The sequence below is a fragment of the Penicillium arizonense genome (assembly GCF_001773325.1).
Source record: "Penicillium arizonense strain CBS 141311 chromosome Unknown PENARI_contig005, whole genome shotgun sequence".
Classification (NCBI taxonomy): Eukaryota; Fungi; Ascomycota; class Eurotiomycetes; order Eurotiales; family Aspergillaceae; genus Penicillium; species Penicillium arizonense.
The window spans coordinates 174,044-188,410 of NW_019173282.1; the positions used below are offsets into that span (position 1 = coordinate 174,044).

Here is a 14,367-nt window from a genome sequence, read left to right on the forward strand (position 1 = left end):
CCCGCTGAAACTGTTTCTGGTAAGACCTCGAAATATAGACAAACGAGACCGGCAGACAGAAATGACTGGTAAAACTCCTATAATTAGGGGAACATAAGTGACAGCTCCATGAAGTCATACACTTTGGACCAGGGGGAATCCACTTTAGGAAGTTAGTGCGTTTTTCACGGCGTGATGACACTATTATCCCCTACTGATATGTTATCTATACTAAGTTTTTCGATATTATTCTAACGTCTATCTCTATCTCTATGCTCTATTCTATGACCTACAATTTACATTCTACCTTCGACTTCTGACTTTCTATATTCTACATACAGGGACAGCTCCACACGGAAAAGGAGAGAAGCAGGCCCGGCCCTCAACGCACAGGACACAGTGGATATCCACGGAACTGTGAGCTTTTCTTGGCCTCATTTCCTTCCTGCCTTCACTCCCGGTGGAGAAGCTTGAAAGCTCTCTCTCTATCGGGTGGGACGGAACAAACCCTCCCCCCCTCCCTAAGCGAGCCCTTTTGTGTATAATACAAAGTCGCTAATAATGATTAGGTTGAGTCTAATTCGTAGACCCCAGTCCACACGTGGAAAGTGTGTCATCTCTTGTTTCAGGAGTCTATACATCTGCAGTATTATTCTTTTAGTGTCGATGGTGGCGCCCCATATCCCCACAGCCTCGTGGTCTTTGAAATGAGATGCTATTGTACGGAGTACTCACGATGCTATACTCGAAGACCCTAACCCGAAATACATGCACGTCCATGGATCACAGCACACTATCACACATTCTGGAATGTCTATCGCGTGTTTAAAGGTTTGAGCCAGACTCAACTTGGTTTAGGGGAAATGTTAGATTGCCAGATTGCTTTGGGCTGGGCCTCGTTATCACACTTTTACACTTTTCTAGTTCTTTTACTCGGGTGCGGATGGGGGTCTTTGCGTTCCCGGTCCGCGATGCCCATGTCTATAAGCGCCGGGTAACGGTCCCCGAAGAATTTGTCCAAGAGAAAATACTGCGTGTAGTGAAAGGGCAAGTGGGTACCTCGTTGGTAAGCCTTGCTTATGAGGCACTTTATAGCCCAGGACTTCCAATCTCCCTGGTTGGGCATCCATGGACAAACTCAAAAGCAGCCGGGGCGAATTCGTTCCAGTTCCCAGTTCTGTGGCCCAGTGGGGGCAGAACTGCCACCCATTTCCTTTTTGAGCCCATGGGGGCTCCGGGACGGGTCCCGACGGGGAATTTTCTGGTTCTTTTCTTCTTTTCTTTTTCCTTTTTCTCTTCTTTCAATCTATTTCATTCGCTTGGATCCAATCAGCTTTGCATCTGCACTCACCGTGCCTCGCCGGGAACTATCGACCCGGCCCGGACCCCAAAATGCAGTGATATGCACACTGCCCTTAAGGGTAACATTATATTCTGGCGAACAATGATGAGCGTCGAGACGGGTTGCCGGTCTGGAGAATGATACAGGTACAGACCGCATAATATTGAGGGTGTTTCATCCCCCTGTTCGCGCGGACGGAATGGTCCGGGTAACGGCTGGACCGGGGGAGCTTTGAACGCCGCGCCAATGATGGCCGTAGATGCATATGAAAAGTGACAGGGGGGCCCGTGGCGGATCCTCCCGCCTGACCGTTAGATGGAGACGCGCCTGTGTCGAACGGTCCACTATGGCCTCCTCCTGGCCCTGGTCTAGGATGTAATCTCGAGATTGCGTTGCATTGGCGACGGCATTGTCCTGCATCCCGTCCAACGGGTATGATGTAACGGCATCCCTTGGCCTTGATAATCGCGTTGGATTGCGTCTCTTGATAGGTCTGTTGTCTGCTTCCTACGTTCATCGTACGACGCTGCGCCTTGCAAGCCATTGGTGATCGGGACGGTTCCCAAGATCGATCTTGATAACACAGCTGCCTGTTTGAGATTAGCGCGTGATGGTTTTTGGTGGCAGGAATATTCCTCGTTGTGGCTCGATCTTCGTATGGAATGAATGATAGGTTGATGTTTCCATGTAGGTTTATCGCCAATTTTTTTTTGGATCACATGCAGTTACATGTACAGTACAAAGAAACATGTCGATCTCAATGATTGATAGATCCAGTTGATACTCTATATGTCTGCCCAAATTTCCTGCATTGGGATCGCTGATGGGATCTTCGTTGCACTATTGATTTAAACATCAGGTGAGCATGTGGCCCCAATAATGAATAGCGTTATTTGTGGGGTCAGGGGTTTAGGCATAGTTTGGGCCTTGCTTAAGCTACTTGTATGAGACAACTTATTAGTGCTGGTCTAGCTTGCCGGTTGATCGTCCGGAGTTTTGTTCTTCTTCCGCGTATAGGCCGTACAGGGCGTACTTCGGCCGAGTTCCTTGAGTGAGATGAGGTACACTAGTAGTTTAGATCTACAGGTAGTCACATGTGATTTCCAAAAATCACAGTCTTCTCCAGGCATCTATGTGTAGGTCTCAAAATAGGGGACGTAGTGGATGTTGAGGCAGCACAGCCCAGAAACAGTGCATTTGCAAGATAGGCAGCATCAGGCGTCATTATGAAGATCATTGACTAGAGTGTCGATTTACACATTGATAAGGATGTCCCACAACTGTCATGACTGTCATCATGTTTGTCTGCTCTAATATAGGGGAAACATTCAGGGTCTTTCACCGTAATCATGCAGTCAGACTGCTGCAGAACCTGGCCTATATTATACTAAACATAACATTAAAGAAGTATTTGCTACACGAAAGTGACATCTCTTCTCGGATTGCCTCCGTATTGGACTGAGATAACCTCCCTCATCCTTCAGTTTGGCTCCGTTGTAGCCCACAGAAGTTTCGGTGTTACAATTTGCTTGGTTCACACGTCTAGGAGTTCCGACCTCCGTTGTTTGTCTTTGGTGCATAGATGTTTAGATGCCTTCTTTCGGTAAGTGGACTCATGGTCCTTCTTCCTCCTCTCTTGATATTCATCATATATTGAAGTAGGAAGGCGTAAGACCAGTCGTGGATCACTATCGTGCTATAAAACTATATAGAACCTACAAAAGTCTACTTGATCTTTTTCCATTCCACTACTCCAACACAATTGGCTATCAAAAGAAGGACCATCATCCTCTTCTATCAAGATCTTCAACCTTCGCAAGACATCAAGACATCTGATATATGACCTTGAGAGAAACTCGCAACAATGAAAAGAAACAGCAGAAATCCGGGACGATTGGGAGTCTCGCGTATCGTGCAGCAATTAAGCCTTTTCAGCGACAAGCGACAAGAATCACAAGTTTGTCTAAAGCTGGTGGTATAGAGTTTCCTCGGAAACGATTCTACCTCCATCTTGCCATGATCATGTGAGTCATATGTGATGAGGTCTCTGGATGTCCATTCAGGACACCCCCCGAGACGGGACGGTTGAGTTGGAAGTGAGTTTTGATGTATCTAGTCTGGTTAAGCCCTAGGACTTCACTAATGGCTCTTGTTTCACACAGATAAAGATGTTGCACGGCTTTCATGACAAGCCAACCGTCACCCTAAAAGTCGTTCTAGAATCATAAGAAACTGAAAATGGAATTTGGCCAGACCCAAGAAAAGGTGCGGGATCAGCAAGAGATATTTCTCACTCATAATCTGCTTCGAAGACGCATCCAATTCCCTCGTTCTTATGAAATGGTATCTACACATTCATGTGTAATACATCTTTTTCATGCTACCGGAGGTACAGCTAAGAGCACTACGTCCAAAGGTATGTTTTTCTTGTACTGCTTGTCTGTTGCCCTCTCTATACCCTGTCGTTTCTTCTTACACTAACTTTGTACAAACAGTATAACGGCTCTCCTACTAATCTGCGTACCTCATCACTATGTGTGGCTCGTTGATCACCGCTGATCACTCTCTGTGGACGTTTTCTCTCTCTTTGCATGAAAAGCTACAAATGAGAACGGCACAGGTTCCATATGGTTTTTAACAATACCGAAGAGATTGCGACGGAGGAATAAGAGGGGCAAATAACCCTATGGATTTCGTGTGGAAATATAGTCTCCTCGCGATTCTCCTAATCGACAGGTCTTACAGAAAGGGATACTTGACTCCCTGATCCGACCAGGCTGGAGTGTCCAGCTTCTTCAAGAGCTTTGATTGGATAGCCTATGAACCGAAAGTCTCCAGGGCTGCTGTCACTTTACGCTTAGATATACACAATCATGTGTCATACTATATGCAGCTTTGGTTATATTCTTGGATATTTACCCCACCCTGATCAAATGATAGATAGCTTTTGAACGCCAAATAACATAGGATACAATATTCCAGCTGACAATCACCCCCGTTGAATATCATCTAGGTAAGACGTCACCTGTTCGACCAAGATCCGCCGCGGCTTCGCCTGGTCACTATCACTCAAAGCATGCGACGCACCAGGAATAACCATACTCCTCGGGTCCCAGATCTGCCGTCCACTCCCATCAGCAGCAGCCTGCCACCTCTTCAACAGAGCTTCCTTGTTCACCCATGGAGGTACGGACTGATCACGCCCAGAGTACAGCACGAGCATCTTCTGCTTCAACAAACCTCTCTCCTCAATCATACCGAAAGTCCCGCGGAACTGCTCATCACTCAAATCGGAACTGAACAAATCATCTTCCGACGGATTCTCAGGACTGTCCGGACTAGCCAGACTCAAAAATCGACGACTGCTAACCGGCGCAGAAGGCGGGTACCCAATACGCGATGTCACAACCAGTGGAACAAGAGTATCAACCAAATCATGATCCTCATACGTCGCACGACGCGCATCCGCCACAGCCTGGTCATAAATCTCGCGCATCTTAACTGGACTATCACGCTCAGTACCACACTTGACAACCCACAAGATACCCTCGCGGTCCGAAACAGGCGCTTGCATAATAGCGCCATCAACCTGGGCCCGCACAATGGGCTTCCAATCGCGGTCGAAGACGGGGTGTGCGGGCCGCGGGTTGGGGCAGTTAATGTAATGCATCACGTCCTGACTACCCGTCGAATGGCCCATGATCACCACCTTGCCCGGCCCGAATTGGGGCTCCTTATACGCGCGGACGTATGAGACGCATTGAGACAGCTCGTCGATGTCTTTGCCTAGTCGGCCCATTCCCCAACCCCCGCCTGCGCAGGAGAGGCCTAGGTTGAATATGCTCCATTCTGTTGCGTCGAGGGCATTGACGACTTCGTTTAGGTAGTCGACTGAGCCGAGGCTGTCACCTAGACCTCCTACAAAGACTAGAGTGTGTGGTTTGCGGATTTGGCTGCGTGTGTATTCGAATGCGACGAGGGTGTCGGTCTGGTCGGGTGTTGTCAGTTAGCTAGGGAGTTATCCGAGGGTATTTTCGAGGAGAGAGGTTGTGTACGCAGTGATGGAGGATTCCGGGCTGACCCCGGGCCAGAGATAGTTGTTTGATTTGCATTGTGAGGTGTGAGTCTTGTGAAGGGGGAAGATTTGACAATCGGCGTCAGATCTGATAAGGCGGCATCTGATAAGGCGGTGCAGGTGCCGATACCGGGTCAGGGCGGGTGGGTTATGCTCGCATTAGGGCTTGGAAAGTATAGGACCACTTCGTTACAGTTTCCACGAATTGTTGCAGCTTTTCTCGAATTCGTCACCTTGGCTCTATGTTTGATTGGAAGTCTACTAAGTGTAAAAGCTTGGTACAAGCAAGGAGGCATTTCTGAGCTAGCGACAGATTATTGTCAAAGTACTCAAAGTCATAGAGACGCATGACGGACGAGCAATAAGAATGCCACTGAATAGCTCGTGAATGGCTTGAGCTCTCTTAGATCTTAAGCGTCGTGTGGCGATTGCCTTCCAGGTACTGATCGAAAAGTCATTCAAAGAAGCCTAGGCAGTCAAGTTGGACGCATCAGATGTATGGTTGTTGAATCTGGAGCCAGGGTATCCGTTGCGTTTTATTATGTATGACTTGCGTGCCCGATGCGTAACAATAAACATAGCATTATAAATTGAGCTCACTTTGGTCTAGCGATTTCACTTTGGACATTTGGTATCTAGTCTTAGCCCCTTCGGGACAAAGACTGTCTGTATAATGGTCTCGCTAAAGATAAATCCAAAGTACTAAGTCTCTCTATGCCAATTAATGCCCCTTTTCAAGTACAGCATGCTGTACTGGAGAGCACTTCGGGGGGCGAAGCAGTGCGTCGAATCGTGCTCTTGGGGGGTCTTTTTTGGCTGGCAAACATATCGAATCTACTAAATCCGGTGGAATAAACTCAGATAAACTAACAGTTAGCATGTCTCAAGGTTCACAAGATGCACTGAAGTCAAATGTGAAGTCGTGTCCTAGGTAATATCAACATGGCCACTATTGCTGTAGGGATAAAACAGCAAAACTAGCCAGCAAAAAAAGATCAACCTCACCAATTCAAGACCGAGCGACCTTTTTAACGAGACGTCAACCCGAGGGAACCCGGCCAGGCGCATTTTGTTGCTTTCGGCGAAAACAGAATGGCACGACCATGACGGCAAGATCATTTTGATGCATCCAAGTAGAATGCAAACTCGGATACTCTGTACAGAGGAAAGATTGCCGATCAGTCCATTCATCGACAGCAAGATGATCTCGGAGATTGATAATTAAACCTCCTTGCCGATCCAGGTACCATTAAGAATGAAGTTAAGCTCTTCCAGAACAACCCACATCCTTTTGGCAAGTGTTCACCCGGAAAGCCCACTCCGTTTTTCCCGTCATTTCCACATGTCCAGGGCTGCAGCTTTGGGGATCCACTAAGCCTTGAAGGAGTGAGGCCATATCATCGGCGTCCATACTTTTGTCTTGGTATGTGTTTAATACGGGTATACTATACATTAAATACATCCATACGAAAGTTACCAGCTTTGTCTGGTAACTTTCGGAAACACTTCGGGTATTAAAGAGACGCCGTGTGCCTCCCACCTCCACAACGTTGCGTAGTGAACTCCACAGGCTATGTTGATCCCTATGGTATAGAGAGACAGTGTACAGGGGAAAAGAAGTTAAACCTTCAGTTAGCCAAGTTTACCCAAGGAACACATGGATTTCTTCATAGGAATGTCCAGCAAAAAAGAAAGCTTAAACTTCAGCCCAGTTCGTCAACAAGGTTTGGACGCCAGGCACAGTAGCCTTTTCGGTGGGTGATCGACGAGTCTATACCACTTAGACTTGGTGGGACCCATGTTTTCACAAGATTTCGGTATCTCAAACTTGCGATAGAATACGAATATGATTGTACATTTGCCCGACAGTATGCAATCCCACTACGGCTGACTTGATCGACATCCCAGTTGCCTTCTACACCAAGTCTCCGGTTTCAGCTCCATCTGCATTCAAATTGCTAATGAGAGCAGCTTGCGAAATCGGTTGGAAAAGGCCCACGGAGTGCTCCGGAACCCAAAAAAGTGGTGCTTCAAACTGGCCGAGCATTAATCTGATCTTGTATAAGTCACTGCAGGCCCATTTGATCTGATTACAACCTGTCACCCTCCATAGCTCTGCAAAATGGCTTCCTCCTCCCAGGCATTGGCCTCGGTCAAGATTCGCCTGCCTCATCCTTATCTAACTGCTTACAATGTGGCTCCCTCCAGCAAAGCTGTTTGCGAAACCCAGTCATTCCAATTGCGCAAGGCGGACAATGCGCAGGAAGCGCAGCCATTCCCTCAGGCCTTGCACAATGATCAGCTCTACTTCACGGCGCCCACCCCCGTAAAGTCAGAGAGTGCCCCGCCCACATCCAACAATACCGCCTGGGCTCGCGCCCAAAGAAGCCCTTCATCTATCGCGCGCTGGGAGAACCAACCCGCACCTACAGTAGGCCAAATCTGGCTCTACCTCTACACCATCTTCACAGTACAAGAAGAGATCGAAACCTTCCGTCTTCAGCTCCAAGGCCCCCACGCAGATGCCATGGCGCACGCGCTGCGCCTATCCATGGTTGCAATCGACCACCCGCGCCCCGTCAGCACCTCAACCGCCTTCAAGCCAACCCCCAATGAAGTCCTCATTCTTCGCAGCGCCTTCTGGCAAGGTTGCGCCTCCCCACTAGGCTCGCAGCCTATCTGGGTCCCATCCTGGAACCCAGCCTCTGCAGTCCCCCATCTCGACTGGACCATGACCTCAACGGAAACCATGCACAGACGCCATCCGCGTCGTAACCCAAAGCCGACTCCCGGCTCTGTGGTGTACAGTCGCTATATCCCCTTCTTGGATGAGCACTTCTCCCTCGTGGCCTTAGATTACCGGAACCCGGACCACCTCAACCTCTTCCACACCTGGCAGAACGACCCGCGTGTCGCGCAGGGCTGGAAGGAGACTGGAACGCTGGACGAGCACCGCGAGTATCTGCGCCGACAGGATGAAGACCCGCACACGTTGACCGTGCTGGGTCATTTCAATGATACGCCATTCTCGTACTATGAGATCTTCTGGGCGAAGGAGGATAACGTGGGTGCGCATTACTCTTCCGGGAACTTCGATCGCGGCCGCCACACTCTTGTCGGCAATGATGCGTTCCGTGGCCCCCATCGCGTTATGGCTTGGTGGCCCAGTATGATCCACTACTGCTTCCTTGATGATCATCGTACGGAGAATATCATTGGTGAGCCTATGAGCACTAATGATAAGGTGCTCACTTATGATTACACTTTTGGTTTGCATCAGGATCAGCTTATTGATTTGCCTCATAAGCGTGCTAGCTTGGTTAAGTGTACTCGTGAGCGGTTCTTCCAGCTTTGTCCGTTTAATCAGACCAGCCCGCACATTGCGGGTACGGGGTTGGGCTTTAAGCCTCGTCTATAAATTTGGATATGATAGAAATGTGGAATAGCGTCTATACTAGCTTTTAAATTGATCTATTCCATTCGCTCCGCAGGGTGTATCATAGCCCTGTGGGAGGTTGACGATGGTATTGTGGATATTGGCTAGTATACAGGCTTCGATAATCTCCTCGTCGGACACCTGTGTATCTGGGCGTGCGCCTAGGGATGCATTGAAGCGCACTGTGCCTTCGAAGAGGACTCCCTCTTGTGGAACAAGAGCGATATGATCTCGGAAGGAGATGTCGTCTCGCTTGGTGATGTCTGTTTCGTCCACGAGGATTTCTCCGGAAGTGGGGAGGTACATGCGCTCTACTAGAGAGATGATTGTAGATTTACCAGCGCCTGATGGCCCGACTAGCCCACAGAACTGACCTGGTCGAACATGCGCGTTGAGACCGCGTAGGACAGGGGCGTGTGCGCGTGCTGGGCAGGAAAACTTGACGTCTCGGAATTCGACATCTACTCCTCCCTGTGTTTCGGGAGCCACCCAGGGGAGGGAAAGGAACACCGCAGGCGATGGCGAAGATCAGACCAGTGACAAGGAGCAAGATATCGAATTCGGTCGGGTTGACTTGGGCATAGATCGCAAAGTATCCAAAGACTTCCTTAAGCTGTTCCTGAATAGCAAGTTAGCTTTGGACCATGACACCCAGGACCTGCACGAAGCTCGGGAGCTCGCTTTGGAGGGCGACAAGTCTGCCATGGTAGCTATAAAGTGCCTTGCAGAGCGCCACCAACTTTAACTCTGTGGAATACTACCTAGCAGTACTGCCAACATTTGAAGCAGTTCACGTTCACAGCCCTACTTCAACGATCAACCCAGAAGCTGTCCTACAAGGTTCTTCGGCCCGATACCGGATCATCCCACGGCTTCACGCGTTTAAAAAAATCTGATAAAATCGGCCGCTCCACGGAGCCATATTCTACGGTGGATGGACTTGCCTCTGACGTGGGAATCCACTGCGTTATTGAGACACGAATATGGAGCTCAGTACGAGTACTGGACAATCTTATGCGCTGTGCCGATCACTCCAAGCTTTCCTTGGCGGTGTTCCACAGGCTACGTAGCTTTCCCGAAAGGCTTGCTGATGCTTAACTTGTCGAGATCAAATACTTGGCATCTGGTTTCTTTTTGTCGGTGTCTAAGGAATTCAATGGTACTTGTTTTGATTTCCTCCATACTATCATGTAGTTGATATACGCTTCGTAATGTTGCGAGAGATCCACCGTCCCATGGCAACGGAGAAAATGTGGGCTGCACTCAGTTTTATCAGATCAACACTCGGCGTTTCAACTCGTGTGGATCCAATTCTGCTCGTATTACTCTTGTAATACGCCCATACACATGTAATTGGGGCCACAAGCCGTGCTGGCAGGTCAGGTACATGTATTCATAAACCGAGGCTTCGAATTCTCTTACTCGAATCTGATTGCTATATCTCTACAGTTGCGTCTCAGCTAGCAGAAGCCATACTCTTTATCTCTCGGTACAAGTCCACATACACAGCCATGCAATCTCACTCATTCAACCGGCTACCACCGCCACAGACCTACGGTGCTGTGTCTTTCCCTGCTTCACATGTCATGCTGCTCGTGTTCAATCGGCCCAAGGCCCTCAACTCCATGACCAGCCCTGGCCAATACGAACTTGAATCTCTCTTCTCTTGGTATGACAGTGAACCATCGCTGCGCTGCGCAATCGTCACAGGCGCCGGCCGTGCCTTCTGTGCCGGTATGGACTTGAAAGAGTGGAACCAATTGAACGCTCGTCGTGCCCGTGGAGAAATAGAGCAGCAGCCGATGATGCCGCGATCAGGGTTTGGCGCTCTTTCGCGGCGTCATGGCAAAAAACCTGTCATTGGTGCAATTAATGGGTTAGCTTTCGGTGGAGGCATGGAAATCGTCGCAAATTTGGATCTCGTCATTGCTGCAAAAGGTGCGCTCTTTGGCCTTCCGGAAGCTAAGCGAGGTGTGGTTGCAATGGCTGGCTCGCTACCTAGGTTGGCGCGAACAATCGGCCGGCCGAGGGCTACTGAACTGGCTTTGACGGGGAAGAGTATTACAGCTACGGAGGCAAAGGAGTGGGGCTTGATCAATATCGTCACGGAAGATGCTGCAGCTGACTGCACGATGTTGGAGCGTCCGGTTGTCAAAGCGGCCCTGGAGCTCGCGGCGAGCATTGTTAACAATAGTCCCGACAGTGTGATTATTAGTCGCGCGGGGATTGTTGCTGGTTATGAGGATGGGAGTGCAGAAAATGCTACCCGTCTATTGAGCGAAAATTGGGAGTCTGCTCTTAACGACGGAGAGAATTTGCATGAAGGTGTACAAGCATTCGCTGAAAAGCGGGCTCCTCGATGGGTCGACAGCAAGCTGTGAACAGTTAGTTCTCATTGAGAATACTGCAAAAATATTGACTTATGATATGAGTTATCCTCGTCCTCTAAACCTTAAGCCCCTTTTTTTTTTGGATATGTGCCTATCATAGATGGCTTTGTCGGCTTGATTCAGAATACAACAGGCTCTCAAAATTTTAAATCTGGAATGCCCAGCCTTGCGAATCACCGTAACTCCGGAATGAGAGATGGCGCTATCTGTTATACATTGATCAATTGGTTCGTTGACTAGTCAAATGTCCAGTTCCTCTTCTATACGCAGTAGTACAAAGCTAGGTTTGTTAATGAGGTGAGTGATTTGGCAAGAGAGTTACAACACCGAACAACGGAATGCTTGGCTTTGCCTTGTAGGGCACGTTACAGAATATGCTATGCAATCAGCAAAGGTAGTAGCGTTTAAACGAATGGATGATGGGCCCGCGGAGAATGCCCTTTAAATTGAGAATATTGCAGGCTAATAAATTTGGTGCAAAGGCGTGAGATAAACAGTGGCTCATGGCCCGAGGTTATAACTGTTCACAATTTCCCATACCCAGCTAGAGAAGATCTCAGAACCAGAGCAATAGTTCCTACCATTTTCTAGCTGGCTCACGCAAGGAAGTCTCTGAGGTCCTCCAAAGGAAATAGAAAAACAAACAAGTTGAAGTGACAGAAAACAGATTTCAACCACCACCAGTTTTTACCGCGGGCTGTCCGGAATTCGGTCATTTAAAACTCAGTCTAACTGACTTATGCACCTGGGGATACTCAACAGTGAGCCCGAGACATGGAACGTCGAGGCGCCGTTTCTGTCGAGGGTGCAGCATATGATACATTCCCGGATGTATGGTAATCTCCATCATTCTCCCGCTCGTCTTGAGTCTTGGTCGTAATGTTGTTGTTGTAATAAGGCCAGAAGGACTCCAGTGCCGCCATGGGCTGTCATCGCTGCTTTATCTTTGTAGTGGGTGAGTAGATTCTATGTCACTGAATTTTGGGTAACCTGTACCTTACTCTAAAGTTACAACTTAACGTTATACGTATAGACACGACACGACAATAAACAGAAGATACGACAGACTAATTAGAGCATCTACCGAACGTATTTGTTTCACCACTATTTCGGCGTTGAAAGATGGCCGAAGTGAATTACCGCCGGCCTTTCCACTGTCAAGGGCATTATGTGACCATATAAATGACCTAGATCGTGAAGCTTGGCTCATATCAAGCCAAGTTGAGCAGTGAATTTAGTTGCTTTGTCTCGTATATCAGTCAATGAGTAGGTCCAATTGATTGAAAATGCAATAAAGCCAATTGTTGAGACGTCATAAGACATCAAAACAAGCAAAATTCAACCAGATCAACCCCAGCTTGTTTACAATGATTCAATAGAATCCAGTAAGTAGCGTTATAGCTACATATGTACATGTGGTGGAGCTGATCACAAGGACAAGATGTGATGGACCCGTGGGCTCATTCGATCCCAAATCGCCTAGCAACTTCCAGAAAGCCGTCAGACTTTAGGTTAATCCACATATCAACCCACCCCTCGGCCTTGGCCTGTGCAATCTCCTCGGCTGACCAAGCCTCCTCGAATTCACGCTCAACATAGATAGTCTGAAGCCCACAGCTCTTAGCCCCCTTCAGATCACGAAGGTGGGCCGCAACCATCCCACACTGGCCAGACTCCAAGCCGAACTTCTTAGCAGCCCCATTATAAACCAGTGGCGACGGCTTATAAGCACCAAAATTCTCCGAACTGACCAAATGCGTGAACGGCAACGAGCCATGTCGCTGTAGATCCTGCAGCAAGGAGACATTACCGTTCGACAGCGTAGAAGTCTGGAACTTCTTATTTAGTTGCGCAAGTCCAGGAACACTATCCGGCCATGGGGTAAGTCGGTGCCAGCTGAAAGCAAGTTCCCACCGCTCTTCATCAGTGAACAGACCATCCAGGTTGTGTTTCTGAAGGAGGTCTTGGAGAGCATTAAAGTGATGTTGATCGACCGACACGAACTCAGTTGATGGATCAAATGTCGCTGTGAAAATGCTGTAAGACTGCCGCCATTGTTCGGCAAATGCTAGCCAGTCGTGCGAGGTCATGGCTGCTGCGCGGTCCCGCACGTCGGCTGAGAGGCCCTTGCGGGGAGATTTCACAGCCTGCAGGGCGGCTGTGTTCAGCTCTTGGGTGACGCATGTGCGCCACTCGACTACCGTGCCGAATGTATCGAAAAACAGCATCTGGGGTGGGTTGTTTGTCGACATTGTGGGGATAGATCTGCAAGACTGTTGATATTCACAATGCCCCGCCTTGAAGATTCTGTAGGCTGCCGTACTGCGTCTGAATATTCAGTTGAGATCTTAGCCAGACGAGAGTTAATGAGTCTATTCATTCTTGCCCAATGTGTCCATGATATATGCTTAGTCACGCCGAGGTTAGTCGAACCTCCGGATCTAACTGGCTGATAGTTCTGGCGGAAGTAATTCTGTTCATACGATCAGCTTTGCGAGAGTTGACTTGATTATGACGAGTCTGAACTTTTTGTGAGGCTCGTGTTGAGAGTGGAATGTGGACAGTGTACAGTGCGCAGACGAGAGAAGGACAACATTCCGCCCTATTCTTTCCTCCCTTCCTCTGGTCACTGATCTCTCAATGATCATCATTGACTGCTGCACCATTGACTGTTGCATCCTTGACTATCGGCCTTGCTATCAATTTATTCAATGGACTACTGTGTGCAATGATAACCCCACCCTCCAAGCCTAGCCTCACTAGCGCTCCTGTCAAAAAGAAAATCTCGGCACAGAAAATAGACGAGTCTCACAACGCGACCTGTCAACGTCCAAATCAAAAGCACCGTGATTGCCCCTGAGATGTGGAGACACGGCAAATGGTTCGTGGGGACTTATTCTCCTTCGCGTCTTCCCCGTTGCTAGTCCAATTTCCAACGGGGCTAATTCGGGGGCTTGACGCATGCACAGAAAGAGTCTAGCCATGAGGCCGGACTAAACCGGATATTACACCAAGCAGAGTTTATTGCCAGTGATTGGCTTGTGGCGATTCTGCTTTTTTTCCCCACGTTGCCGCCACATTCAATGTCCATAGGTTGCGACCGGTACTTGCATGGAGAAATGCAGAATGCGAGACAACACAGGGA

General features: G+C 48.7%; 5 protein-coding genes across 5 annotated transcripts; 2 read left to right on the top strand and 3 right to left on the bottom strand.

Moving 5' to 3' along the window:
- Positions 1-4,310: 4,310 nt before the first annotated feature.
- Positions 4,311-5,433, bottom strand: PENARI_c005G09943 (uncharacterized protein; the record flags this gene model as incomplete). Its single annotated transcript, XM_022629976.1, has 2 exons — positions 4,311-5,309; positions 5,377-5,433. 2 exons carry the CDS (start codon positions 5,431-5,433, stop codon positions 4,311-4,313), a joined length of 1,056 nt encoding a protein of 351 aa, XP_022490266.1.
- A 2,085-nt stretch (positions 5,434-7,518) lies between these two features.
- Positions 7,519-8,814, top strand: PENARI_c005G05632 (GNAT family N-acetyltransferase; the record flags this gene model as incomplete). Its single annotated transcript, XM_022629757.1, has 1 exon — positions 7,519-8,814. One exon carries the CDS (start codon positions 7,519-7,521, stop codon positions 8,812-8,814), a length of 1,296 nt encoding a protein of 431 aa, XP_022490312.1.
- Positions 8,815-8,893: 79 nt separating this feature from the next.
- Positions 8,894-9,612, bottom strand: PENARI_c005G05874 (uncharacterized protein; the record flags this gene model as incomplete). Its single annotated transcript, XM_022629769.1, has 4 exons — positions 8,894-8,901; positions 8,946-9,257; positions 9,322-9,451; positions 9,604-9,612. The coding sequence occupies 4 exons, from the start codon at positions 9,610-9,612 to the stop codon at positions 8,894-8,896; spliced, it is 459 nt and encodes a 152-aa protein (XP_022490121.1).
- Positions 9,613-10,343: 731 nt separating this feature from the next.
- Positions 10,344-11,213, top strand: PENARI_c005G07891 (enoyl-CoA hydratase/isomerase family protein; the record flags this gene model as incomplete). The annotated part of the gene is made up of 1 exon (XM_022629875.1): positions 10,344-11,213. The coding sequence occupies one exon, from the start codon at positions 10,344-10,346 to the stop codon at positions 11,211-11,213; it is 870 nt and encodes a 289-aa protein (XP_022490156.1).
- Positions 11,214-12,682: 1,469 nt separating this feature from the next.
- On the bottom strand, positions 12,683-13,474 carry PENARI_c005G08779 (haloacid dehalogenase, type II; the record flags this gene model as incomplete). Its single annotated transcript, XM_022629916.1, has 1 exon — positions 12,683-13,474. One exon carries the CDS (start codon positions 13,472-13,474, stop codon positions 12,683-12,685), a length of 792 nt encoding a protein of 263 aa, XP_022490122.1.
- Between the last annotated feature and the right edge of the window lie 893 nt (positions 13,475-14,367).